Source organism: Penicillium soppii, assembly GCF_028829465.1.
Source record: "Penicillium soppii strain IBT 18220 chromosome Unknown utg000004l, whole genome shotgun sequence".
Taxonomy (NCBI): Eukaryota; Fungi; Ascomycota; class Eurotiomycetes; order Eurotiales; family Aspergillaceae; genus Penicillium; species Penicillium soppii.
Genome location: NW_026643234.1, coordinates 3,718,474 through 3,745,891, shown reverse-complemented (window position 1 = coordinate 3,745,891; position 27,418 = coordinate 3,718,474). Strand labels below are relative to the sequence as shown.

At 47.2% G+C, this 27,418-nt stretch overlaps 10 protein-coding genes across 10 annotated transcripts; 6 read left to right on the top strand and 4 right to left on the bottom strand.

Annotated features, from left to right (window-relative positions):
• Window positions 1–911: 911 nt before the first annotated feature.
• N7529_004833 (uncharacterized protein) lies at window positions 912–3,067 on the top strand (the record flags this gene model as incomplete). The annotated part of the gene is made up of 8 exons (XM_057240360.1): window positions 912–1,145; window positions 1,235–1,459; window positions 1,516–1,620; window positions 1,672–2,091; window positions 2,143–2,200; window positions 2,250–2,531; window positions 2,585–2,644; window positions 2,694–3,067. 8 exons carry the CDS (start codon window positions 912–914, stop codon window positions 3,065–3,067), a joined length of 1,758 nt encoding a protein of 585 aa, XP_057099655.1.
• Window positions 3,068–3,908: 841 nt separating this feature from the next.
• N7529_004832 (uncharacterized protein) lies at window positions 3,909–5,090 on the top strand (the record flags this gene model as incomplete). Its single annotated transcript, XM_057240359.1, has 2 exons — window positions 3,909–3,935; window positions 4,005–5,090. 2 exons carry the CDS (start codon window positions 3,909–3,911, stop codon window positions 5,088–5,090), a joined length of 1,113 nt encoding a protein of 370 aa, XP_057099654.1.
• A 973-nt stretch (window positions 5,091–6,063) lies between these two features.
• Window positions 6,064–6,459, top strand: N7529_004831 (cupin domain-containing protein; the record flags this gene model as incomplete). Its single annotated transcript, XM_057240358.1, has 1 exon — window positions 6,064–6,459. One exon carries the CDS (start codon window positions 6,064–6,066, stop codon window positions 6,457–6,459), a length of 396 nt encoding a protein of 131 aa, XP_057099653.1.
• Window positions 6,460–8,657: 2,198 nt separating this feature from the next.
• On the bottom strand, window positions 8,658–9,684 carry N7529_004830 (Short-chain dehydrogenase/reductase SDR; the record flags this gene model as incomplete). Its single annotated transcript, XM_057240357.1, has 5 exons — window positions 8,658–8,854; window positions 8,913–9,226; window positions 9,279–9,385; window positions 9,437–9,589; window positions 9,643–9,684. The coding sequence occupies 5 exons, from the start codon at window positions 9,682–9,684 to the stop codon at window positions 8,658–8,660; spliced, it is 813 nt and encodes a 270-aa protein (XP_057099652.1).
• A 1,500-nt stretch (window positions 9,685–11,184) lies between these two features.
• N7529_004829 (D-mandelate dehydrogenase-like dehydrogenase) lies at window positions 11,185–12,306 on the top strand (the record flags this gene model as incomplete). The annotated part of the gene is made up of 2 exons (XM_057240356.1): window positions 11,185–11,342; window positions 11,400–12,306. 2 exons carry the CDS (start codon window positions 11,185–11,187, stop codon window positions 12,304–12,306), a joined length of 1,065 nt encoding a protein of 354 aa, XP_057099651.1.
• Window positions 12,307–13,717: 1,411 nt separating this feature from the next.
• On the bottom strand, window positions 13,718–17,635 carry N7529_004828 (uncharacterized protein; the record flags this gene model as incomplete). The annotated part of the gene is made up of 2 exons (XM_057240355.1): window positions 13,718–15,408; window positions 15,478–17,635. 2 exons carry the CDS (start codon window positions 17,633–17,635, stop codon window positions 13,718–13,720), a joined length of 3,849 nt encoding a protein of 1,282 aa, XP_057099650.1.
• Window positions 17,636–19,663: 2,028 nt separating this feature from the next.
• N7529_004827 (uncharacterized protein) lies at window positions 19,664–20,884 on the top strand (the record flags this gene model as incomplete). Its single annotated transcript, XM_057240354.1, has 1 exon — window positions 19,664–20,884. The coding sequence occupies one exon, from the start codon at window positions 19,664–19,666 to the stop codon at window positions 20,882–20,884; it is 1,221 nt and encodes a 406-aa protein (XP_057099649.1).
• Window positions 20,885–20,980: 96 nt separating this feature from the next.
• Window positions 20,981–22,273, bottom strand: N7529_004826 (glycosyltransferase family 32 protein; the record flags this gene model as incomplete). Its single annotated transcript, XM_057240353.1, has 4 exons — window positions 20,981–21,253; window positions 21,319–21,714; window positions 21,800–21,955; window positions 22,004–22,273. 4 exons carry the CDS (start codon window positions 22,271–22,273, stop codon window positions 20,981–20,983), a joined length of 1,095 nt encoding a protein of 364 aa, XP_057099648.1.
• A 474-nt stretch (window positions 22,274–22,747) lies between these two features.
• Window positions 22,748–24,012, top strand: N7529_004825 (ceramidase; the record flags this gene model as incomplete). The annotated part of the gene is made up of 7 exons (XM_057240352.1): window positions 22,748–22,800; window positions 22,856–22,868; window positions 22,947–23,007; window positions 23,081–23,224; window positions 23,293–23,574; window positions 23,674–23,791; window positions 23,853–24,012. 7 exons carry the CDS (start codon window positions 22,748–22,750, stop codon window positions 24,010–24,012), a joined length of 831 nt encoding a protein of 276 aa, XP_057099647.1.
• Window positions 24,013–25,466: 1,454 nt separating this feature from the next.
• Window positions 25,467–26,953, bottom strand: N7529_004824 (putative transcription factor TFIIE complex alpha subunit; the record flags this gene model as incomplete). Its single annotated transcript, XM_057240351.1, has 3 exons — window positions 25,467–26,670; window positions 26,712–26,807; window positions 26,859–26,953. 3 exons carry the CDS (start codon window positions 26,951–26,953, stop codon window positions 25,467–25,469), a joined length of 1,395 nt encoding a protein of 464 aa, XP_057099646.1.
• Between the last annotated feature and the right edge of the window lie 465 nt (window positions 26,954–27,418).

Genomic DNA, 27,418 nt, shown 5'->3' with positions numbered 1-27,418 from the left:
GGAGCTGTCTGTGGATTTTTAACATCCACGGACATAGAACTCTACCTATCTTACCAGATCAGGGGTAAAGACTGTTCACCCTGGAAGATACAATAGTAGGAGATACGCAGTATAGAAACTGCCCCTTTCTGATGTCATCATGTGTCTTCTCCAGTCTTTGATGATAACCTGACCGACACCGCTTTCGTTGACGCGATGCTCCCGCAACTATCCATTTCAGCAAAATTTCTTACAAAATAAAAAAACCAATGCCAGCCCTGAACATAGAGAGCGCTAAGCGCTAAGCTTTTTTGGTGCTTGTTCGGTGTGAGCCGAACGTTTGATCATGGCCTTTATTCGAACCAGGGCTCTATAGTAAGATATCCGGGTGTACCTTATTCATGTCTTACAGAAGGATGATGCCCAAATATCACAGAGCTTGGATTAAACTTTTGTTGACAACGACCACATGGCTGTGAAACAACCAGCCTGGGGACGGCCCAGCGAAGCAAGAGCAGCAAAAGAAAGCTCCCGACAAAATCAAAATCATATGATCTTCAAATGTAAAATGGTCTCAAGAGTATAGATTCGCGTCTATATGCTGCAACAGGAGATTGTGGACATCGGTAAGTCTAGAGCGAGAACCAACCGCGTCAAAATGGTCAGACCATGGTTGAATACGAGCGGGGGTAGGCTATAAGTGATTTGATTGGTCAATTCCCGAATGGACCAAGACCCTAGCGCCTCGGCAGTTGCCTAATTGGGAGTCAGGGTCACACGAGGCAATCAGATAAGATTGTATTCGATTAATCTTTGACTTTTCTGAGACTTATTTTTCCCGTGGTAATCCTTGGCTGCAAAATTTTCTTCTCAACTCCGAAGTTGGAAGAGATTCTCTCTCAAGTGCTTGCTTCAGCTACTCAGATTTGGCCATGTCGCTCGTTAATGAGGTCCCTGCTAATCCCCAGGTGGAGAAGAACCCCTACAATGAATCGGCTGTGGTACATGACGATGTCAACCTGCTCGGTAAAGGTAGCCCCGGTGTTCGTCGCATCGAGGTGATCACATCTCATTTCCGAATGGTTGATCGTGTCTGTCTCTTTCTTGCTATCTTCCTGATCGCCTATGTTTACGGTTTGGATGGAACGGTTCGCTATACATACCAGGTCCGTTATCCGGCGCCCCACTCCACTCTCCAAAGAGGAGTGGGAATCGCAAGTTTTCTAGGAGAGTACTGACACATTTTGTTTTCTAGCCGTATGCCACTCAGAGCTATGGTCAACACAGTTTGCTTGCCACCATAAATGTCCTACGAGCCGTCATTGCTGCGGCCGCCCAGCCGACCGCGGCCAAGATTGCAGATGTCTTCGGCAGAGCGGAGCTTATCGTCGTGTCGATCGTTTTCTATACTGTGGGCACTGTTGTTGAAACTTGTGCGAAGAACGTGTCAGCTTTCGCCGCAGGCGCTGTGATCTATCAGGTAAGAATTCTAATTACTCTCCGATGAGTTGTACGCCCCGACTCAAATCTGTCCAGATTGGTTACACCAGCATCATGCTTCTGGTCGAAGTCTTGATTGCCGATATCACATCCTCTAGGTCCCGTCTGCTCTTCTCATACATTCCCGCCCTCCCCTTCATCGTGAGTGTAAAAGCCGCCCACCCATTCTGTGATCCTACTGACAACATATAGATCAACACCTGGATTAGTGGTAACTTGACCGAGTCCGTTCTCAAGGTGACAACATGGCAATGGGGAATCGGGATGTTTGCTATTATTTACCCTATTTGCGCTCTTCCTCTGATCGCCGTCCTCTTCACCGTCCAGCGACGCTCAAAGAAGGCCGGGTCGCTTGAATCGTATAAGAGCTCTCTTGAACTCTTGGGAGGAAAACAAATGGCGGTAGAGCTTTTTTGGCACTTGGACGTTGTCGGTATTGTTTTGCTGATTGCCATGCTGGCTTGCATCCTTGTTCCATTCACTCTTGCGGGAGGTGTGACTGCGCAGTGGAAGACTGCAAAAGTCATTGCGCCGCTTGTTATTGGTTTCCTGTTGATTCCAGTTTGGGTTTATTGGGAAAAGACCTGCAAGCATCCAATGGTACCCTTCAAAGTGAGTCCACTTGAAACCACCTAGTCTCATTGCCACTAACAGCTTCCCCAGCTTCTCCAAGATCGTGCTGTTTGGGGTGCTCTTGGAATTCCTATTCTGCTCAACACTGGTATGTATCCAAATGTCCTGTGTGCGCTCCATGTCTAATGATCTTTAAGCGTGGTATCTCCAAGGAGATTTCCTCTACACAGTGCTCTACGTCAGTTTTGATGAATCGATTCTCAGCGCGACCCGTATTACATCTCTTTACAGCTTTGTGTCGGTCATCACGGGTGTAATTCTCGGTTTCATCGTCATGAGAGTTCGCCAGTTGAAGCCTTTTATTGTTGCTGGAACAGTGCTTTTCATGGTTGCGTTCGGCATCCTGATTTACTACCGAGGTGGTGCTTCAAGCTCGAGCCACTCTGGTGTCATTGGTGCACAGGTTTTGCTCGGTATTGGTAAGTCAATTCACGCGCATCATTTTGATGTTCAAAACCACTAACAGTTTCAGCTGGTGGAATGTTCCCCTATCCAGCGCAAGCAAGTATTCAAGTTGCCTCCAAGCACGAACGTAAGTTTACTTCTTCGACAATCCCAGGAATTCCTTTAACGATAATCAGATCTTGCTGTTATTACCGGACTCTATCTTGCCGCATACAACATCGGCAGTGCACTTGGTAACACAATCTCGGGCGCAATCTGGAACCAAGTCCTGCCTGGTGAACTCAGCCACAGGCTCGGCAATGACACCCTGGCCGCATATGTCTACGCTCAGCCCCTTGCATTTGCAGCCTCAACCCCTGTTGGCACACCTGATCGAGACAATGTTATTCTCGCCTACCAACATACCCAGCGCTTGCTGTGTATCACTGGAATTTGCATCACGGTGCCTTTGATTGCTTTCGCTCTGGTCATTCGTAACCCGACACTTACCAAGGAGCAGACTTTGGCCAAGGCGGAAGCTGAAAGCAGTGTCTCTGAGTACTCTGCTTAGATAGTATGTTGATGGAAGAAACTAAGTCCTGTGCGAGGGAGCTTGCAAAATGTATGTATGTATGTATGATTGTTTTAATATGAACGGATCTACCTGAACAGGCAATAATCTGCATAAGACTTTTGAAACCTATGAGTTCCACACCGGACAGGATTTCAACCATCACACGATTCTCTTTCTACCGAACCTCAGTGTGGCCGTAATCAAGCGGAGATTCTCGTCACTATTTGGAGTGGACTTTATGCTTGGAAAGCAAGGAGTGATAAGCAAGGAGTGATACGCAACCTGCGATTGAAATAACTCAATGTGTTAATACGAGGGAACAGGAAACGTGTTTTCGTTTGCAGAGTGCAAACAGTGGGAATCTTCACGGTCAGTCCATTTTCTCTCGCCTCCACTTTTCGCCCTAAGTTTGAGACTTGCAGGGTTGGGATATGCCAATATGCACATAATCATCCGACAACGCAGAAGATCACCCAGGTGAGGGAAGTTATTGATAATGCAAAGTCGGCGCGGAGATTCCAGTATCCGACAGTCTGAAACCTAAAGGCTAGATGTCTGTTCCGAGTGCCGATCACCACCACGACCCCCAATAACAAACCCCGTCGCGGGTAGAAGTGCTCCACCCTCGGCGCTCATTAAGGGCGACAAAACCCGGTTGGAGCACTTTCTACTGCATCCGACTCCATCTGGAAAAGGCCGAGCGATCTGCACTCCTCGCACGACGTCTGAAATATCGAACCGAGCCCTACATGTCAGAAAGTGACCCACCACAAATGGAGACTAGTAAATTTTCCGATGCCGAAAACACAAGGATCTGCAAATTTCCATTCTATTTAAGATGGATCACGCCATCTGTCTCCGGAATGTAGCAATTTTGTCTGACTCTCATTGATTCACAGCAACTTAAGCTTAATTTTCAGCCACTGTGGTACAGATCGATATCAACAAATCTATACATCATGGCTCCCACCCCCAGAATAACGGTTCCAACCGACTTCTTCTCATCAGTGTACCCCGCACTGCCTCCAATCTTCTCCTGAAGATTTTGAATATCCCCAAACAACCAAATGTGATCACCAGCCCTAAGGGCGGCTACTTCTTCTACGATGCCTTCATGACAACTGGCAAAGACGGTCGTCTCAACAAGCCTCTGTCTGAATGGACGGCAAACGACAAGACAGAAGTCCGAGATGCCTTCCAACACGCCGTGGACGACCTGGAAGAGTACTCCGCCAAGGCACGGGCCGAGAACAAAACCATGTTCGCCAAAGAGCACGCCTTCTGGTTTGTCAACCCGGGATTTTTCTCCAGCATGACCCACGGCGCCGTAGACGACCAAGATCTGCAATCTTTCGAGGTATCTATGCCTGAAACCTACGGGTCCTCGCGTACGTTCTCTCCAAATAATAAGACCGTCCTGCCGGATGAGTACCTACGCACCTGGCAGCTGGCTTTCATTATTCGCCACCCGGCTCTAGCATGGCCATCGCTGTATCGTGCGATGGAGAAGATGTCCAAGGCAGGGTTCCTGGATGATGATGGCTTGAAGGGAGTTAAAATTTCGAACATGAGCCTGCAGTGGACGCGCAAGTTGTTCGACTGGTGTCTCGAGCAGCCCGATGCGCCCATCACCCCACTGGTCATCGATGCCAATGATGTTATTCACAATCCCGGTGCTGTAATTAAGTTCTGTGAGCGGGCTGGTCTAGATACTGCGTCTATGCAGTTCGAGTGGAATGGGAATGAGAAGAAGTCTGAGAACTGGACTCCTGACCGGGCGAGTATTGGGAACCCCGATGAGTTGGCTCGACAGAGATCTGCTGCTTCGATCATGCTGTCTACTCTGGAGGACTCGAATGGTATCGTCAAGGATAAGGCGCCCAAGTCCATTGATATTGACGCTGAGGTTGCCAAGTGGAGGGTTGAGTTCGGCGATGAGACTGCTGAGCTTCTTGAGAAAGCTACGCGCGATGCTATGCCTGATTATGAGTACCTCAAGGCCAACAGGGTTACGGTATAAACGTGTGTCGTGTCGGGCCTAGGCTGCATCATCAGGTGAATGTATGTATACTGTGTTTAAAGGTTTATGAAGTTATTACGTTCAAACTTGGCATATGTTACTGGAAAGAAGTTTTAATATTAAATTCTTGATATATGCGACAACTCGAGCGTTGATAGTACCCGGATCATGACCCGATTGTCATTGCCGTGTTGCTATATCCGATATCTCCGGGACAATGTCATCGTCTCTAACACTTCGAATAAAGTAAGATCGGTACTTGGTCCTGGGTTTGTATCTGTCGATCCTAGGATGTTTGCGACTGTGTATAACGGCCATGGATGGAAAGCGTTGTTTCATAATATTATCGGAGACAATATTAAGGTTCTCGTCTGTATGAGGTTTTGGATCAATAAATAGAGGCATTTTATGGGTAGTATTAGGTTTGACTATAGAAGATAGTGAAAAATAGAGCTGTAAATATAAATGGAGATTTAAAAAGACTTATCAACAATCAATGAAATTTTACTATCACGGATGGGTAATTATGGTGTAGAGTGCTGTAAAAAGCAGTCTAGAATAGGGCATCAATCCTAGAGAATGATTTGACCTCTGGCCGCTATACACTTTTGCAGACGATTCAGTTTGGCGTATTGCCATTGGCTAAATTCATGATCAAAATTACATGCATGCTGCTAAATGAAAAAAAGTAAGCAACCCGGAGTTAAGCCGAATCTCAATTCCCAGTAGCCAATTTCCGCTCGTGATGACTTCGAGTGGGGTTTTTGCGTGCGACACTCATTTTGACTGTGTTGAGCAATCAAATCTCAAGTTCGCGGGATTGACAATGTATAAAAGCCTGCGATTCACCATGTTAATTTCTGTTCATTGAATATTAACACCAAATTCTGTTTCTCAAAGTAAGAATTCTCAACGCACATGTACTAAGCGGATCTAATCCTATGAAACATAAGGAATATATCAACGAAACATAATGCCGGAGTCAATCGTGATCAGAAACGGCTACGACGAAGCTTCTAAATGCATCAAGCCAACCGAAACCTTCACAGGCCACGTCTACCTCGATCCCATCCATTTCGACGCCAATACATCGATTGCAAATGTTACGTTCACGCCTTGTGCTCGCACACACTGGCACACTCACGAGAAAGGCCAACTGATCAGAGTCGTTGCGGGAAACGGTTGGGTTTGCGATAAGGGCGGGGTTCCGCAGCGTTTAAGAACTGGTGATGTTGTCTGGGCTCAGGCGGGAACAACCCATTGGCATGGTGCGGATGATAACAGTATCATGACACACTTCGTCGTTGGACTAGGCAGTGTTGATTGGCACGACGCTGTCACTGAAGAAGAGTATGCACAGAAGAGATAGAGATATATCTCTGTTTGCAAGGCTGGAATTCTTTCCATTGAAATTGGATGTAACATCATCCATTTGATCGCTTTTCTAGGCCAAGGTCGGCAACAGTTGGCTCGAAGACATGGTAGTGTTTAATGCATCCACATAATTCCTTTCTCCCATATCTGAAACCAGATCATTTTGCACCCACATTGACTGAATCATATGTTCTATGAGATGCAGTCTGCGCTGGTTTGATCTTTTATGTGTTCTTTTCAAAAGAGAAATGACCACCTCGCGTTCTTCATCAGTTGTTGCCTCACACGCGACGAAAAACAGTGGGAATGGCCGCTCGCATATGTCCAATTGCCGGAGGATGTCAAAAGCTTCTGCAGACCACCTTTCTAGTCGTCCATTGGTAGGGGAAGGTTTCAAAACACGCTCCAAGTAGATTAGCCCTGCCAGTCGGTAGAGCTGAGATATTCTGCTTCCATGTTTCACTTCTGCTGTGGAAACTGTACCCACGAGTTGCGTGGTATCTTGATTGAGTGTCCAGAGGTCGTATTCAATGGAATCCAGCGTTTCTCGCTCCGCAAATCTCGAAGACTCAGCAATGTCATTAGTCGATTGTATGCTCGTCATTCTGGAAATCAAATTGATCATTTCTAGTGAGCATCCAAATATTCCCAATACCTAGAAATTTGATCAGCACACACCAATGAGCGATGAGAAGAGATTCAAATCTTACCTGATCATTCGCTATTGACGAAACCAAACTCGAAGCCATGCCCGGTACTTGAAACATTGACGCATTTTCTGCAGATTTTGTTTTCCAATGTTTAGATGCAAACTTGCCCAGAATATCATGGTAATGCACCCAAAGTACAAGTTGGTCAACCTCCATTAACTTGGAATGTCCACCATCGCAAATATGATGAAGCATAGTTTTGGCACCAGAAACGTATAATGGCCATTGGAATGAACTCTCTGACGGGATGAATACCTAATGTCATCAGCTGCGCCCAAGCGCTGATGGGCAACCGACATACCTCAAAAGCGCATAACAACATCCCAACCGCTGTATGTTGGTAAATCTCTGTTGTGCCAGTAACTCGACCATCCATGGACGCTCTCAAAGATTTTATAGCTGCGACCTTGAGTGTGAGTGCTTCTTCTCCATGACCATATCGATATAATGACGCAAGTGATAACATGGCTCGCAGCACGGCCATTGAGGCGGGCGAGTCGTCTGAGAATGAGAGCTGAAATAGTAATTTCCAAAGCTTCGTTCCATCCGTGCGGATTGGAGCGATTGATTCCATTACTGTTGTCATGACTGAGCGAAACGAGGTCAGTAGTCTCTACAAACCCGAATGTACCATTGCTCACAAAATGTAATCAAGTGGTGCTCATCACCCACAGATGGCCGCGCATTTTCCAAGTTCACTAGAGGAAATATGCATCTAGTATGAAGTGACAATTTCCCTGTAATCGAGAAAAAACTTGCGTTTAGCGACGCCGAATTCTTCAAAGGCCAGTCGAACCACCCACCTATACTTTTAGGGTCTTGCATATACAGAAGCTCCACGTGCTCGGTCAATGTATTGATAAAATGTATGTGCTTGCTTCTGTTTGACGTGATATCTGTATTTTTCACTGTGTATTGAATATTTCGACGTGAGCCGTTTTCTGGCCAGCTCAAGCGTAGGCCATAGCCCTTGCATTTGCGACCCAATGATGTGCAGTTCTGACATTCCGGCCGCCCTTGATCACAGGACACCTTTCGATCTATTAAAGCATGAGAAAACCGACTGCTCGAGTCCGCAATTTTAAATAAAGAGATTGATGTCATCTTACCGCGACATGTCCAACACCCCCGCTTTGATGGAAGCCCAACACGGTATGGACCTCGTGTCTTCGCTGTGGACATCCCAGTGCAAATTAAAGCTCATCAAACGGATAAAATGTTGCTTAAAATCTGATTTAGATAGGCAAAAGGCTATCACACATGATGTCAGTATGTAAACCTGCGAAGAGATGATTCTGCATAGGTAGAGAGTTGCGTAGATGTTGGTGAGATTCACATCGCTTATCAATCAATAAGGATGCCCGCGGGCCGCCCCCGAAGATATTGAAAAAGCAGCACTATAAAAGGTCAAATTAAACTAGACTAATATTTTTAACGATAAGGTTTCGATCGGATTCTCCAATATTAAAGTGTCCAGCTCTAGCTACAGCCACTGTTTAGTTCCCAAGTGTGAGATAAATGCACCACCATCTCCATTCGCAATCGAAGCTTTGTGTAAGACGGAGAGCACTGCAGAAATCGACTCCTCGGGTGTCAGAGGACGCTTGAAATGCGGAGCATATTCAATGAATTTGGTGACAAGAACCGCTGCCTTTTCGGCATCTTCTGGCGATACTTCCTCTTTAAACAGAGTGAGTATACATCCCAGTGACAAATCAAACATTGTTCATTAACATACCTTGATTTCGCTCAGTGGTGACATATCCTGGGCTGACAGCAAGGAATAGAATGCCTTCTTTCTTGTATAAAGCGTTGTACTTAGCGATCGCGACATTGAGCGCGCCCTTGCTAATAGCGTACGGAGCAGCGAAATCAATTTCGGTCGCATTGATCAGGTCAAGGTCGGCCATTCCGGTGGAAATTGCAAGAACCTTCTTTGCCTTGCCCTTACGTATCAGCGGGATAAATGCTTGAACTGTCTTGATAACGCCCAGAAGATTGATTTCCAGGGATTCCCAAAGGTCCTTTTCGATAGTTTCAAAATCATCATCACTATACGCATCGTCAGCATTTCTTCTTTTGCCATGTCAGTTTCACTACGGACAAGTCCTCGAATGTCTTGTATCCACTGATGTGGGACACAACGGCTGCATTGTTGATCAAATAGTCCAGACTACCCCCGGTAATTTTCTTCACAGTTTCGGCGGCATTCTGAAAGGAATCAGTCAAGCTACTCCGTCACTCAAACTTATTTGCCCGTACCTTCAGCGAGGAGAAATCAGTGTACTGTGCCTCGACCATGTGGACATTACGAAGGCCCTCAGCTGTCGCCTTTGTGTCGGCAGCGGCCTTGTTGCGGACAAGTCCAATGACAGTATTGTTTGGATCAATAGCAAGTTTCCGCACGAATTCAAACTATGCTTGATTAGTTGGCGCGAACAAATTAATGAGGTGGATATATCACTAACACCAAGACCACGGCTGGCGCCGGTGACGAGATAGGAAGACATGACGAAGTATTTGAGAGAGAGAGGTGTGAAAGTTTTTGAGGTATGAAAAATGCTATTGAATGAAGCTGTTGGATTGAAATATTTGTCTGATATTTACTAGGTATATATAGTTTTTGAACAGAAGTGCATTTGTCAACTTTACTATTCTATATGATGAATAAAGCCCATTCACAGTGAGAATGTCCCAGTGGTGATGTGAATCGGCTTACAAAGGACGTGTTGATTGGAGGGTTGCTGAAGCGATTCAAGTATTTGCGAGCCAATAAAAAGGATCACAGCAACGGTTATCAGCATGCTAGTGGGGCATTTCTGTATTAATAAGTACAATAATATACAACGTTATGTAGATACATACATCCGATGGAATTTTACGTTAACATTATTGTTTTTGGAGAAAAATGAATGAGAATTTCGCATTTATTTTTAGGCCGAAAAAAAAATCCTCCTGGAAAAGGGCCATTTGCCCAATTCATTGCCACCAAAGTATAGCAACTTTTGCCGAACGAGCAGTGCAATAGTTTATCTAAACAAGGTTAAATTCCTTAGATCTCTTTTTCAACCTCGTTTTATACCTCTTTCATACCTAGTGCCAATCAACCCTGCCTCCCCGGGGCCAGGGCTAGTTATCATCATTCTAGATGACAATTCACCAGGGCCAAATTCTGATGCGAGATTAATACAGTGCGATTTCAGTTTGCCAGGCACCAAGACCTCCAGGGCTTGTGGTCATGCTTGGGTCATTTCGAGTATCAACTTACAACACCACTTACTCGTCACAGACTGCCATCATCATAGAGACTCTACCTAGGTACGACCACTTACAAAACCTTTGATCTTATATTCCACAAAAGCTGTTCTGGAATACATCAGCCAAGTTAAGTTCAGATGCCAAATCCGAGTATCGAGTTAACCTGAACGCTAGATCCGCCTTGAACGCTTCCGAGGCAAACAAAAGCAACGGTAAATACCCCATTCATGGATTTAGTCAAAAGATGTTTCGGAAGAGCCTGCAGATGATAACAAGGTGTTTGATTTGATGAAAGAAGACAATGTTGCCAGCCGCACGCTACCTACATTCGTTACAGCTTGAAGTCACACTCTGTTTTAAACGCAATCGCCCCTAAAGTCCGCTAAAAGAGAACAGCATCGAATTCGATGAGAAAGATGAGACTATAAAGGATTACGTGCAGAAAGGCTGGATACACACCGAGAGGATACATAGTGACAGCAACAATATGGTACGTATGGAGATATATGGGGTCCCATCACCGCTTTATAATTATTACACATTTTGATTTGTATAAAGGTCTTTATCGTCAAGACTGTGACTTTTGTCTTCAAATGACTCCGACCGGCTTTCTCTCCGGACTCATCGACGCTCTGATATCCGCGTTCGGATAAAGCTCGGAAACCCAGGAAAACGTGTATATATAAACACGCGAAATGCCTTCTGCGGAGCATGAATTTTATCAAAAATTACCATTGTGTGAACATTGCAACATGGGCGTTGTAGCACCGAAGCCGATTGTCCTCCACCTCGGAGATGCAATCAAATACAACCACGATTTCTACAGAAACGAATTCCAATCACGCTTCGATGTCATCCAGGCTACAGAAACAGACCGTGAATCCTTCATCCAAGCACTAAAGACCAAGAAGTAAGCAGATAATTCTTCCCATTTAATCTCATACACAAAAATACTAATGAACCCCAGATACGGTGCATTTTCAGCCTTATTCCGCCCACACTTCCAAACAGGCGGATTCATGGGACAATGGGATAAAGAATTAATCTCCCACCTCCCACCCAGTGTCCGAATCTTCGCCTCAGCAGGTGCAGGCTTCAACTGGGCCGATGTCGATATTCTAGGCGAACACAACATCTGGTATACCAACGGCGCAGGCGCATCAGACGAAGCAGTCTCCGATACAGCATTATATATGATCCTAAGTGTGTTCCGCAACTTCACGCGGGCACAACTCGCAGCGCGAACGGCAGACCCGGAGATCTTCACTGCAACACACAAAATGATTGCGACGATCTCGCAGAACCCGCGGGGCCATATTCTCGGTGTTGTTGGGTTTGGAAATATCAGCAAGAAACTGGTTTATAAGGCGCGTATGGCGCTTGGGATGGAGATTCATTATTTTGATATTGTGCGTGCTGATTCGAGCGTTGAGAGTGAGCTCCAGGCGACGTACCACGATTCTTTGGATGAGTTGCTCAAAGTTGCGGATTGTGTTTCTTTGCATACGCCACTGAACTCGCATACTTTGGATCTTATCGGCGACAAAGCTTTTGGTTTGATGAAACCTGGTAGTCGAATTGTTAATACTGCTCGGGGGGAGGTTCTCAATGAGGATGCATTGATCAAGGCGTTGAAATCGGGTCATATTTCTGCGGCAGCATTGGACGTGCATTATCATGAGCCTCAGGTGTCTCCAGTGTTGGCTGGTATGGAAAATGTTACCCTAACTACACATATTGGGGGCGGAGCACTTGAAACGAGGATCGAATTTGAGTTGAATGCTATGCGCAATATTCTGTCTGTGGTGGGTGATAAAGGGGAGTCCAAGGGAGAGCCTATCACGCCTGTTAACAGAAAGGCATTTGAGGCATAAATGTGTTTATTGCATCTTCATAGTGATTGAATTAGCATACCCCTGAACTGAATCTTTCTGATCTCAAACTAGGGCATATCATTTGCGTGCACTTTCCCGACTAAAAACTTCCATAAGCATCCGAACGATCGAAGGCATGTGGATTAACCGAGTTCAAATCAAACTGGCTCGTGGAACATACACCTGGGTAGCCTGCCATACAGTAATGTAGAAACGAATATCAGTCAGAAAATTCCTTCTCTTTGGGGTCCAACCCAGAATGGGCTTCGCGTGCGAAAATTGGAGACATTCTCCATCACCCAGGTCTCGAAAGTGCGATACTGAATTCCTTCACCGAAAGCCAAAGGGACTTCCAGTTCTGACCCAAATTAAATTTCATCCATGATATCATCAACACGCACTGACTCAGCCCACAGATCAAACACCGGTCAGGAGCCCAGCCGTGATGCGATCAACGACAGCATGGAAGGCAGCTGCAACACCGTCAACGTGAATGAATCCAACATGAAGATCTGGCTCGGCGGGGATTTCGATGGCATCGGTGATGCTGCCACTGGATTGCACAATATCCTTCCATAGCTCTCCCAGGATTGGCCCGTCAATAGGTCGCAGTCCCCATATGTGTTTAATGACTGGCATGTCCGTAACAATAAAATATCGTTAGAATATTATATAGCATAGCGTTAGTCTTAGCTTAAAGTCATACTTCTACTAAGGATTCAATAAGATCGACAAAAGATTTCACAGCTACTAGATTTTCAATCGCTAAATCGCCCGCTAAAGTAGAACAATATTAGCCTATATAGAGATAGGTTCTATAATTAACTTAGGGCTACAAGTATATAAAATAGTATTAGGGGACTAGAAATTAGGTAAGATTTTTTCCTGTCCCTACATACCAAGTCTTTTCTAGTCCCACTCAGCTGGAACCCGCGGTTCAATACTGAACTAATCGCTGGAGTCCAAGACTCCAGCCTCTACTCCGTAGACCGTTTAAATACAACTGTGGGGTCATGTGAGGTCATGAGCCTTCGCACTGCGGGGCTCAGCCCTGGGTTAGTTTGCACCTGCGAACTGACCACCTTGCAGTCTCACATAGACTGCGAGACATGTATCGTCAAGCCTCCTTAGTACTTGGGTCCTGACATCAGCTACCACCTCTATGAAATAAAAGCCTTTTGCATCCAATCGAGTGATTCAATGGCATGAGAATATAATCTTAGTTCAAACACTTACTTGCTTATTCCAACATGAATTTAATCGGTCGAAGGTATTACGATCTGGCTATTATCAAGTGGTGCCACATGTGCTATATAGTTCGTTGGCTGGGGGATTTGGCTGGGTTTCTTCTTATTTTCTGTCACTCTTTCCTTCTTTCCCTCTCCGTACTAGTTTTTTAGTTGAAATGCACTCATTTCGTTGATATGATCTGGCTCATCACAGAAAGATCGTTCCTTCGTCGCCGTTCATATCTCTGGAAGAGATCGACATCTGTGGGGAAAAGCCAAGCCCGGAAGGTTGAGACCGCGATCTCGAACAGGCAGACGCTGAGCACCGCCAGCACCAAACCATGCCAGAACAACATGTTCTCACCGGACTCATGCATGAAGTTCCATCGGACATGATAGATGCCTTTACCTGACTCGAATCGATAGAAGAAGGACAAAACAATATTCCACAGGAAGCAACCCCCGATAGCCACCAACAAAGAAGCCGCGCAGGTGATGGTTTTGTTGTAGACCTCGAGGAATTGAAGCTTTAGGTTGACGACAATGACACAGGCTGAGTAGGTGGGTAGGCCAAAGGAGAATATGTCGGTTCCTGTATCTTTGTACAGGTTGTAGATGATGAAGTAGATTATGACGGCATCGCAGAGGGCCATCAGGGTCCAGCCTAGATAGATTGCGATATTGAAGCATCTATGCTGCTGGCCGGTCGCATAGAGCTCGGGAAAGGCAAGAAGTGTGGACGCCGAGAGATCCTTCGTGAATACTCCAAGAAGAACAACTGAGACCGAGGTGAAGAGCGTATTGAACATGCTCAAGCCCCAGGGCTCATACAGACTGGTTCCGGTGTATCCATTGGAACGTTGGTAAAAGGCTTGTGTTGTGTAGAAGACTACTTCTTTCCAGAATGTGGCCAGAGTAAACTTGCAGATCCGGATATAGTTCCATCGTCCATGAACGAGGAGAAGTTTCACGAGGAAGCGGAATTCCGCTATTGAATAATCAGACACTCTGGCGGCCTGCAGCCCTTCCTTGCCTGCTATTCCAATACCTACGCTGGCTTCCTGTATCATGCCAATGTCATTCGCACCGTCGCCGATCGCCAGAGTTGTAGCGTTTCGGGAATATCTGCGGATTGTCTTCACGAGGAACGCCTTTTGTTTAGGACTCGCACGGCAACATATTACCGTATCAGCAACAATTGCAAGTCTAAAGAAGCTGTCCACGGAAAGCCCGTCATACTCGAATGCAGACAGTGCTGAGCCTTCAACGACGATGGAAAAGCTCGGCATTTGTCCCATGGATATCTTTTCTGTCACATCAGCCAGACGCAGGCGGAAGTTACTTTCATCGAGGCTAATCACAATTGAATTAGAAAGCAGAAGGCGGCAGGAATGTCCAATGCTGACTGCCGTCTCGCGTTTGTCGCCTGTTAGCATCCAAAGCTTGATATTTGCTCTGCGTAGTGTATCGATGGCCTCTGGGACTCCTTTTTGAAGCTTATCTTCAATAGCAATTGCCCCCGTCAGCTCCATCTGGTTTTCGAGCTGCTGGCCGACTTCGTCGATGGCTTCTGTCTGCTCAGTGGCCCCGAGTTGAACACCAGTATAGCGTCGCTTCCATTCAGAATACATCTGGTCATCGAGGAAACGATGGCCGTACAGTAATGTTCGAAGTCCTTGAGAAGCAGACTGATCCAAGTGTTGAAAGCAACGTTCGGCAACTTCTGAATCATCATACACGTTGACTTGTTGCGGAACAGTGCCGTCCATAGTGTCAAACATGGGAGGAGCCGCCTCTTGCGCTCCAACTTCGGATGCTGATGAGTCGCCCTCGGTGTTAAACAGAAGGGCAGTGTCGATATCTGATTTGGCATCTAAGCAGTGATCCTAACGGTTAGTCTTGCGTCATCGTGACAGATCATCCGACGAGACACTATACATACTCTCGCCCCTCACGGGTGCCCCCAGACCAGTCATTGAAGTTCCCGTCTCCAATTTAGCCTGGCTCAATGAGTTCTGGCGAAGATTCTGTCGAAGGCGCAATCTGATAACACTATCTGCACCTTTACAGAAAAGGCAGATCCGTCGATCAGGCATGCGGACAATGATAGACATCCGCTTGCGCGTAGTCGAAAATTCAATCACATCCAATACCTCATAGATCTCGTCGGAATACCTATCATCCCTTTGATCATGCAAGATTCGGAGAGTGATGGAGTCCGGGCGGCGACTCAGAAGCATATATCCGAGTTCTTGGGCGGCAGTAAGGAGAGCTACCTCGTCTGGAGACACTCCCTGGAAGCGAACGCTGCTCTCTGCTCTGTTAAATTCCGGAAAGCAGGTGTGACACAGAGCGATACTTAATAGTAGCAGTTTGACCTTCTGTGAAAACTTTGTATGTGGATTTTCCTGAACGAATTCGATCATATGTTGAGTGCGAGAGAGATCTGACGTCGGTTGGGAGAGTGAGTTCCGACGAGTGTTCGCGGTATCAGTAACTGGCACGTTCAAAGTGTGCCTCGGGTCGTGGAAGTAACCTCCTCCTGCTACGCTGAGATTTCGTAGCTCCATCATATTCTGAGTCAGAGTGCCGGTCTTGTCAGTAAATATGTAATTCACTTGACCAAGGTCCTCATTGATTGTTGAAGTTCGTGCTTGCGCCGGGGCGTTGCTGTCCTCGTCATATAGGTCAACGTCTTGAAGTAGTAGCATTGTCTGGAATATCTTGACCATCTCCAGGGTTGTGTACAATGACAATGGGATCATAGTATTGAACATAATGAAATATGAGATAAACTCTGGCCCCAATTTGACTTTTGCCCCTTGTAGATACCAGAACCCATTCTCCAGCTTGCTAAACCACTTTGTGTAAGCAAGGGTGCAGGAAAGGACCAGTATAAAGACCACGCAGACAACTAAGAGGATAACGCGATTCACTTTAGTTTGGATCAGTGGGGCCTTGGTTCTCGGGCTTTTGTTGGCATTCATTCGGATCTTACACTCCTCTCCAGTATAAATGGCAACACCAATGACTCTGCCGACGTTGCGCAGGACACTTTCACGATAGGCGATGTGATTGTTGGTGAGAGGTGCCTTCACATCTCCGATGCTCACATGACCTTCAAATCTGTGAAGGTCCACGTTGGGATCCTGAATCACCAAGTGCATATCAATTGTATCGATCGTCTCGGGACTCTGATAGGTCTTCGCGATCAGCGGGCATGGTTGTCTGCATTTGAGGCTGGTTTCTCCGTCGAGAGCCGTTGTCTCAAAATGGGCAACACCAGTGTCACCCTCGACATGAATGAGGACGATATCGGCAGGGACAGGATGGTCTCTTTTGATCTCGATGAGATCACCGACCTGAACCTCGTTCCATCGTGCCGGCTGCCAGGAGGGTATGGTGTGAAGACCATCAAGACGACGTATTGAAATTTGACGGTTATTCTCTTCTCGATCGAGTTGATAGCGACGAAAATCATCAAAAGCCTCCTTTGCCATGGAGATACTGACAAAGATCATCAATGGAATGAAAGTCGTAAAGTTGCCGGTGGTACTGAGGTTAGGAATGGCCTGTAAGATAGCCACGATCATAAAGTAGAAATTGGCGGTTTTGGAAAACTGGGCAACCAACTGACGGGGCAAGAAGTTCCAAAGTGTGTAGCGGCTGGACCGGATGGAATTGGATACATAAGGGCGCTGGAAGCGGTGGTCCATTAACGGCTGCCGTCTCTTGAAGTCAAGGATAAGACGTCGGCCATCACCTGCCGCTAACGGAGCACGGGAGACCGCCTGGCGAAGCGTTTGAGTTGTGGCGCGGACTTTGTCAAGGAGCGACGACCAAACACTACTCCAGGGCCGCCATACTGCGAAACCATATCCCCCACTTGTGGGCCCCCTGTACCGTGGTTTCCTCTGTCCAGGTAGCAGGGAACTATGCCAATCGTCCAACTCTATCAAGTTTTCGAATACGTGGTTATGAGAAGATGAATTAGATACTACCTGGTCAAGTAAAGACACCGAGGAGCTCTCAGTATCCGTCGATGGCCGCGGCAAATCTCCGAGAGTCGAGTCAATAGACTCACAACCTCTGCTGTTCATCGTATGCGCTTAGCCACTTTCTCGGGGAAGCTGAAAAAACCAGACTTTGGTCTGGCTCAATTGAAGGCACTATGTCTTTATGCGATTGTTCGGAAGATAGGTGCGTCGCCATCAAAGCCTCGAAGTCAATAGAAGGCACAAACTAGAGCCAGAGATCGATGAAACAATCCCAGAGATTGCTAATTGGCACGGAACGTCCAATGCCTCCTAGTTGCGCAGGGAATAACCATCGAAGTTCGGTTGTTTACTCCCGTATCACGTAACATGTGGGATACGTGACTCGGCAACAAATTCGAGCGCTCAGGGGTTAGTCGTGTGCCCGGTGGCGCATCACAGATGATTCGCTCGGGCTGCTTCACTTCACAAGTAATAAGAGGCACTGATCCCTCCCATCCTGGTGAGAGTCCTCGCAAAGTGATTGGCAATTCGAGAGTCATGGCATCCAAGCTGATGTCCAATCGGGGGCACCTTTGACCACCCTCCACCAGTGAGCAAACATGACACGTCACGTCGACGCAGTCGAGTGTGAGATTGATAAGGCAACGAACGACGTGATGAAGCTCCGCTCTCCCGCATCCCATCTCTTGGCTGTCCACGAGCACTACCCAATGAGACGCTGCACACTGATCCCAGACGCTGCACACTGATCCCAGACGCTGCACATTGATCCCAGATGCTGCACACTGATCCCAGACGATTCACTTTTAAAATATCTGCATGGCTGTCCCAGAACGTAAAACCGACCGCTATCTCACAGTAGTTCCTCGTATTCGGCCCCATCACTCCAACCAACGAACGGTCCGTATAGAAACAACGCTCATATCCACATAATCACACGCTGCCCACCAGATGTTTGTTCAGCCCACTTTTCGCGCTATGGCTTTTTATATACAAGGTAGTAATATACACAGTAACATACGGATAAGGCTTCACCTCAAGGTATGTTTTTGATGTTTTGTTACCCCCTTATGACCAGCGAGCCAAGAGCCAGGACGGTCAGCACGAAAAGTTGGTTGAAAAACCATCTGGTGGGTACTGTAAGCAAACGCAACGGGGCGTCCCGCACTGGGGGTCCCGCACGGGGCCAGGCGCGCTCCCCGGGCCTTGAGCTATCCAATCCTCTTGTGGGAACGAAGATGCTGAATCGTAAGAATTGTTAGAGGGTTATTGGTTAGGGGAGGGCACGAATCAAGGATGCTGGCGAAACGGGCCAAAAGGCACGGGGCGAACGCCACTCACCTGGTGGCCTCCAATCATGGTTGCGGTACATGACTCGTAACGCAGCTATGAAATGGGTATCTTCCCTGTCGAGATAGTCTGCATGACATTGGAACATTTACGATATTGTGAGATAGTATAGGCGCAGTCACCAAAGATCCTCCCTCATTTTTGTATACTTTTTCTTTGAAATCTGGTGTCAAGCCTAACATTTTCCCGCTTCACTGCGTGATCCGTTTAGCCCTGGATTACGTTAATGGTATTCAATATTGCACACTCTGCATTTCGCAGGAGCCGAACGATCTGTCTGTCAGTTCTGTTTGGTCACTCCAATTTGTAGAATAGCGGTGGTTTGAGCACTTTCCAGTCGGTGAAACATGTATATGGTGCGGCTAAGGTCGACTAAAACAAACTGCAAGTAGTGTCGTTCCATCAGTATGAGTCTGAATTGTCTGTACAAAGTATCATACGTTTCTTGATGGCTTTCGACATGTATAGATGGGTTGTAGTCAGTGACATCCTCATTGGCTTACATCGAGAGACAACGAGGTGCAGGTAATACTGACAATGTGTTAGACCAATTATACGCAGTTAGTGATCAGGGGGATTGGTCCTGGTGCAGCTGGTTCCCATATCCTCGCAATATAAGCACCGCTTCGGGCTCAGGCAAGAGCGTCCTTTCTTTCTTTCTTGACAGCGCCAACCTGTTCCTGTTAAGACGTTCAGACTCATACCCGAGAGGGAACACAGACAGAGTACTTATCTTGCGAGCACCTTCATATTGCCCAATCTCCAAGAAAATTCAACACCATGCGAAGATTCCTTAGGCCATCTATCTTCGGCCTATTTCTCCTTTTTCCCCTTCAAATTACCCGTGTATCAGGGGCACGGGACCAGTTCCAACACTGGTATCCGGAATTCGACTTCATCTTTGATCGCATCATTCAGGAAAATTGCTCCTCGGAGTATCACTTCTACCTCACGGCACAGAAAAACCGCACCTACTGGTACGAAACCTCCCGCTGGATTGGATCCGGCAGCACCGCGGCGCTCACCGCGCCGCTGGTAAACTGTATAATGGGCGCTTGCCCTGAATACATGAAGAGCAACATGGCAAGCGCCAACGTGCTCCTAGGCCTGGCTCCCATGATTCTAGCTACCCTAGGATCCGACGTCGATGAGACCTCTGTGTTGGCCGTGATTGGGAACCGTCCGTTCTTCGCTCTGTGTCTGGCCTTCGGGTCGCCTGCCGTGGTTGCCCTCCGAGCCTTCGATTATCGAGCTCCCCAAGCGGTCTTGAAAGACCGCCCTGGCCGTCTCGCTCCCATATTCTTCACCTTTCACATTGAACTTCTCATCACAGTTCTCGAGTATGCACTCGTATTCGCTGCCATCACCAACGTCGGCACGCTAGGCTACCAACTCGGTCAGAATGTTGCGCTTTCATTTGCCCCCAACTACGGGTACCTCATCCTCCTGTGGTGTTTCTTCAGCCCCATTGGCCACGTGGTCGCCGCCTGGACGCTCCGTCTTCGTGTACACTGGCCTGGCCGCACCTCCATCGAGCAATATCGAATCCCGTTCTTCTCGTTGTCGTCCTTCCGCGATCAGCTCATGACCTTTTCCGTCGGCTACACCTTGAATCAACCTCCGCCGCAACTTGAGCTCAAAGAAGAAACCCCGCTCTACATACTCCTTTCATGGGTCCTCTCCCTCCTTACCGCGGCCCATGTCATGTTAGGCACTCTCGTCTTCTCCAGCATGTTGTTCATATCCGTCCGAGATAGCGTCGCGGTGATTACCCGCTTCATGGGCTCCGTGATTGTTTGTCGGGTGGTGCTCATGTATGAGCTGGCCAAGCTGAGACATCTCTATAATCTTCGAACAAGCGAGGAAGGGGGAGTTGAAGGCAATGGCGAATTTCATTCGTCGGATTATCGACTGGCTAATCTGACACGTGGTTCGGAGGATCGGCAGCATTACGGTCCGCGGCGTTATCAGCCATACGGCGCACCGATAGCTTCCTATTAATTCTGAAGATTTGTCTCTCCAGCAATCATAACAGTGCAACATTGTAAATATAGGGAAGCCTGATGAACATTCTCTCGGTAGAACTCCCCCATTTTCTCAATCATCCCTCTCAGTGGAAGAGCGGTAAAGCGGGTATTCCTCGTCCTCCATATAGCTCGGAGACTTGAACCAGCGCTTTACCACCCGAACCATGGCAAATCGACGACGAGAGTGCCAAGATGACAGTGCAACTGTCGATAGCAGTGTAGACTGATACCGACGCCCTGAGACAAGCAGAACGAGTCGACAATATAACATCCACAGACACACTCCCACCAGGCATATAACAAGAAGGCCGCATACGGTGACAATTGGCCAGTGAGCTCCCATCTAGCGTCGAGATCACCGTCAGTCTGATGTTATGTATCACTCTGAGTTCGCAGTCTGGGTCGGACAGGGTGAGAGAGAAATGAAAAGTCCCATACCCAGAATATTATCTTCGCGTCATCTAGGTGCCAACTGTTTCCCACATGATGGGTAAAAAAGCTCCACGGATGATTCATATACTCCTCGGGCATCAGGACCCGCACTCGACTCGCCTCGTCCAGTGGTCGAGACCGACGCATGTACTTCTTCCATATGATGGACAAAAACAGTGGCCCGGTCGAGGACATGATAGTAATATATGGAAACAACCATGAGCGGTCGTAGGACTGCAGGCTCTCGATCACTTCCAGGAAGAATGGATGTTGCGGGATGGAGCCCATGGCATCGTTGGAGATGCCGGTGGGGGTGGTGCGGCGAACCCAGGCGGGAAAGGTCAGGAGGGGGTCCATTCGACGGTTACAGCCCTATTGCGCGGCCCAGAGGGTTAGTCGAGAATTTTCTCTCATCGGTTATCGCAAGAAGTAAAGCAAAAGAGTGTGGGAGGGCTACGTCGTCCATGTCAATGTAGATCCCGCCTAGATGCGAGAGGATAAAGTATCTGATGGTATCTGCGCGTTGGATTGGATATGGATAATGTTCGAAAGTGTCGAGAAACCAGGGATAGTGGGTGGAGATGAACTCATGGGCGGTCCGGTCAGTCCACAACTGCGACACGCATCAATTGCATTCGGAGCAGAGAGACGAGGTACCTACGATATATTCATAGTCTGGGTGCAAATCGATACAGCTTTGCTGTGCACCTTTCCACGAATCTGGAATTGTCTCATTCTTGTAGGTTTGGTGGAGAATTTTGGGGATCATTAGCGGCCTACTGCTGCCATTAACGACGGCGAGTTCACTCGCAGGGATGAGATCCGCCGAAGCATCTTCAAACAACAGGGTGACAGGAGTCAAGAACGATGGGAGGAGGAGCCAAATGCTCCCCACAATCATTAAACCAAAGAATGCAGCTTTGTGACGCATTTTCGGGGGCTGCAACTTGGTAGTATTAATTGGTACTTCAAGCGGCCCATGGGGTAATATAATGTGCAGTTCTTATAGTAATACACCTCAGAGTTGCATACATCTATGATTGGCCAGTAAGATTGAGTGCTCAACACTATAGCCCGATACTTTATCTCTTGGCGTGCCATAAGCGAGAGTTCACTGCATTTACTAAAATGTGACTGATGCGTGGCACCCACAACGGGAAGCGGTGGGGCCGAAGGGCATATGTAGAAAACTCTCGAAAGTCCCGAATCCATGCCAAGACCGGGTTCCTGTGGGGGCCCACCTAAGCTGACTTGGTTCAAGGGGATTGATCGATTCAAAACAACCCCCGCCCCACCCATCCAGCTCATTCTCTGTCGTTGTTCCTGTCATTTTGTTTTCTTCTTTCTTTCGTCCACCTTGGTTTTAGCTCCCAACAAATATAATTCCACCTGCACGGCATTCCTGATGGATCTGGCCACCAAAACCCCCTTCTGGGGCCCCCAGACATCCTATTTGAAGTATGTTTTGATCAGCCGCAGATCCTAGTGCTTGTCCGTAACTTACCTGTCCCAGCTTCTGTGAAGAGGTATACCAGCACAGTCTCGGAATTTCCTGCTGATTCTCTCCTGAAAATGCTAATCTTAAATGTGATTGGCTCTTTAAGGACTATGTAATCACCAGATACGTCGCGGAGTTCATCAACACCCTCAGCAGCCTTGTATACAGTGCGTTCGGAATCCACCGGGTATGCCAAAAACACCTTGCCTTCAAATTAACTAATCCATCTCGCCTGCCTAGTCGTTCTTGGGATTCACGGTCTGTTGAGGATCATCAAAAATGGCCAAGCGACAGTGGGTCGTTCACTTCCCTTCTTCGGTTTGATGGGCGTGGGTGTTTGCTCCGCCGGGTACCACATGACCCTGAAATATCACACGCAAATGTGTACGTTCTGCATGTCCCCATATGGGCCTGGCGCTAAATTGACATCCTTTCTCGAATTATCTTTCCAGCGGATGAACTATCAATGCACCTCCTCACTACGCCGCTCGTGTACCGTCTCCTCACTTTCCAGAAGAGCGAGCAGTACACCCGACTCATGGGCATCATCCTCTTCATCGAGTTCACCGTCGTCATGGTTGCTCATATGGCCCTGGATGAGTTCCTTCTCCATGCGGTGACCTTTGGATCGGGTGTTCTTCTGATTGTGATCTGTACAATGAGAGTCATCCCGCGACAAATTCCAGATGCCGTGATTCGGAGGAATGTTAAGAGCGTGACTCATTTTGGAATTTGTAGGTGCCTCTCTTACCAATCACCATTGCCGACACACTTGAGCTTTTTACACTGCCGAAACGATTCTCCACGGATCCATACTAATGGCCAAATTCCAGTCTGCTTCCTTTTTGGATACATAATCTGGCTCGTCGATGAATTCACCTGTAGACATTTGATCTCCATCCGACATTCCATCGGCCTTCCCTTGGCTTTCCTATTTGAACTCCACGGATGGTAAGTCAATATGACATCATTTCCTTGCCTACGAGACTACACATGCTGACGATTTATATAGGTGGCATGTTTTCACAGCCATTGGTGGATACATTGCCGTGGTGGTTATCGACATGCTCACGGCTGGTGAGGTACACGAGGATCCGACTGGCCAGTTTGCCTGGCCTCTTCCGCTTGTCGCCAGGACGATGGGGTCAGCAGTGTCTAAGAAGGAGAATTAAATGGCATTGGGGTGTTACAGACCCAATTGGCCCCCACCTTTGGAGCAAATTTTGAGCACTGTCAGCCAACAGTTCCCAGGAACCGTTGTACACGCTCACTGCCTGCGCCACTTGTGGCCTCACTCGCCATCCCGACATAACCCTAAATCACCACGTGACGGTGACCAGCAGGCCAGAATCGGCCGTCCAGGAACATATGCCTGCCAGTGTGGTACTGTCGCAGTTTGACGCACTAGTAGAAAAAAATGGAATCTGTCGGCTTGAAGCTCTGTCACAAACGTATTCGCCCATCTGGAGACCAACTGAATGAGCTCCGAAGTCTATCTGCATACGAGATTAGATCCAAGGCGACATTGGCGAATTTTGATGTCGGTGTTCCAGTACGCAGAAAACACTTAAGGTTTAGATAATATACTGAAGTTTATATATAAATATTATAAAAAGATTCTTGAGTATCTTTATTCCTTAAGTCTAAATAGCTTAGGTAAAGCGTAGTATTATAATATATGAATAATCTAGAAATATTTAAATAATGATTAGGTATTTATAGGTAGAGAATAGGAAGAAAGTAAAGATTATAAAGTTTTTATATAAAAGCATATTTATTATTATAATACTATATTAATATATTTATATATTAATATTTTATATCTTCTAAATGAAAAACAGTAAATATAGCCTTTCTATAATAAGATTAAAAAGACGAAATCCTTCGACTCCTTACCCTTAATTAGCTATCACTGTATCTCATTAAGAATTTATTATTTAAGTGTATTATCTACGAAGCTTAATCTACTTTAACCCTTTTAATAATCCCCTCCGCCGATACTATCCGCCGCTAAGGACGAGAACGTTTGGCATGGCCGAGTTTGACGATCAGATTTTCTTGGGGATGAAAGAAGGAAAACGAGAGGTGAGAGCATTAGGGGAGGAGAAGAGGAAGAAGATATAGACAAGAGGATGAGAAATAGATAGGGGAAAGGACAGAGAGAGAAATTAAGCTGTAGGCAGAGGAACAAACGAACACTACCCCAAAGCAACTTTGGGACGCTCGAAGGGAGAGAAGTTCAAAATGCGACGACGCTATGTACACGAGGTCATATGCCAGCGCATTCACCTACCTACATATGTGCTTTGCATAGGTTTCGATCCAAGGGGCTGGCTGCTCTTCTATATCTAAAATGAAGCCATACGGTTCAAGGATGAAGAAAGGACTGTAGAGATGAACCCATGATACCGATCAAGGGTAACTTCCTACATCATATGGCGCAACATGAAAATATGGCAATATATGAATACAGTAGTAAATTGTGGTTGATTTTGTTTAACTGTAAACTAGCTCTGTATGTAGCTAAACAAGTAGCGAGAGATGCGTCAAAGATGAAGCCATACTCACTACCATCGTTATTATCGGCGCCAGCGCCAATCTTAACCCCTTTTTTTTCAATATTGCATTAGACATCTTCGAATTCCTCATCATCCTCGTCAGATTCCTCGGCTTCTTTTTGGTCATCGGGCTCGGTCTTGACCTGAGGCTCAGTTTTGACGTCAGGATCAGGCTTGATATCCTGATCGACCTTGATTTTCTTTGCCGAAGGACCATCATCAGCAAGAGAAGACGGCGTGCCAACAGAGGATTGAGGTCCACTAGAAGCTGAATCAAGCTCACGCTTGATACCAACGCTAGAGGAGGCGACAGGGGCACTCGTGGGGCCGCCAAGTGTGGCCGGTGTAGCAGGCCCACTCTGACCAGAGACACCGTCGACATCCTCGAATTCTTCTTCATCGGAATCTTCTTCTGCGCTGCTCGCATCTTGTTCGGCTTGAAGTGCCTTTTCCCGCTCCATCTCCGCATAGTAAGCGGCGACTTTGTCGTCCAGGGCATCCACACTGGGCTTCTGGTCCTCATCCGCGAGCTCTGGTTTCACCAGCTGACCAGCTTCGTTCTTGATTTGAGCATTGGCAGCATTGTTTGCATCGACCGTAGAATGCGTATGCCAAACGGGAAGAGCATTCTGCTTTTCGACTGCCGCTTTCCGAGCGGCCTCTTCGGCCTGCTCGGCAGCACTCTTCTCTTCACTCGAAGTAAGAGAGATCTCCAATGCGGCAGCATCTGTCTTGGCATTGGGTCGTGTGGTATCCTGGGCCTTGGGCGGAACAGCAATCGCAGCGCGGACTGGGTGCGTGTTCTGGTTCCGGATGACTTCAACCTTGTGATCCCAAGCAGTCTCAAAGTCATTTGGCGGGATCTCAACGGAGTCAATTTGCTTCAACAGCTTGAGCATGTTATCTAGCTGTGCCATGAGCTTGCTGTTTTTTTCATGGCCTGTGCGTTCAATTCCTTCGACTCCCTTGACATCCTCAGTTCGTTCCAGAACGGCGCCACAGTTTTGGCATTCAAACCCTTCATCTCCAACCAGGCTCAGCACATCCAGCTCAGTCCACTCTGATGAACACCGGAGACATATATACTCCTTGCGCTCTTCGCTCGGGGTGTACTGCGCTTTAATCGTGGCAGTCAACTTGGAGACTTTGTACTTGATTGCATCGACAACGGGATGAAGGGGAATGTAATAGTATTCACGGTTGACAGGGCGACTGGATCCATCGCGAATTTCAGCGCGTGTGCTCCTAGACTCGGGAAAGAAAAAGATCAGCCTTGTTGCTTTGTTATTAGTCCCATTAGAAAGGAGTCATACACTCCGATCAAACGATCCTCTCGAAGCCTGGCGCACAGCTTTCGGAGATCCTTCTGCTGCATGCCCATCAAGAAAGCAAGATCCTCGGCGTGAAGGCTGTAGCGTGTTAGCGAGTTGACTTTTCAAGTGCATTGATTGTCATCGTACACTGAGTGCAAGAAGAGCGCATCGACTACCAAGATATGACGGGTCTCGTAGAAGGCGCGCGCCACAGTCCGGATGAGCGTTTTCGAAAGATCCATGATTGCGAGGCTTCGGAGGAAAAGACGGTGGTTGGAAAAACGACGGGTTCAACGGAGGCGCAAGGCTTTCAGAGGGTTCAAATATCAGAGAAAAAGCATGCTTTGATGTCAAAGCATGAAAAGAGCGTGAGTTTTAAAAGAAAAAGAAAGTGCGATTGAGCGACCAACAGCGCCCAAGATTTGAACAATGAGTCGCAACTCCGAGCCTTCGCAGCTCTTCTAAGCTTCAACGTCACATGCAAATCAATTAACGCCTGAGGCATAAAGTTCCCATATCTGGATAGTCTAGCTATGTTCACACGCTAGTCCATTCTGGGCCTAGTGTCTAGTTCGTATGAAAAGATAATCGCGGAGACTACGACAAGGTTCCTCATATCTCAAGTTCATGCGTCCCTCGATTGTTTGCACGCGGACCCTATCCGGGATTTTCATTACACCCAGGAACTCAATCCCAATTTTATTTCC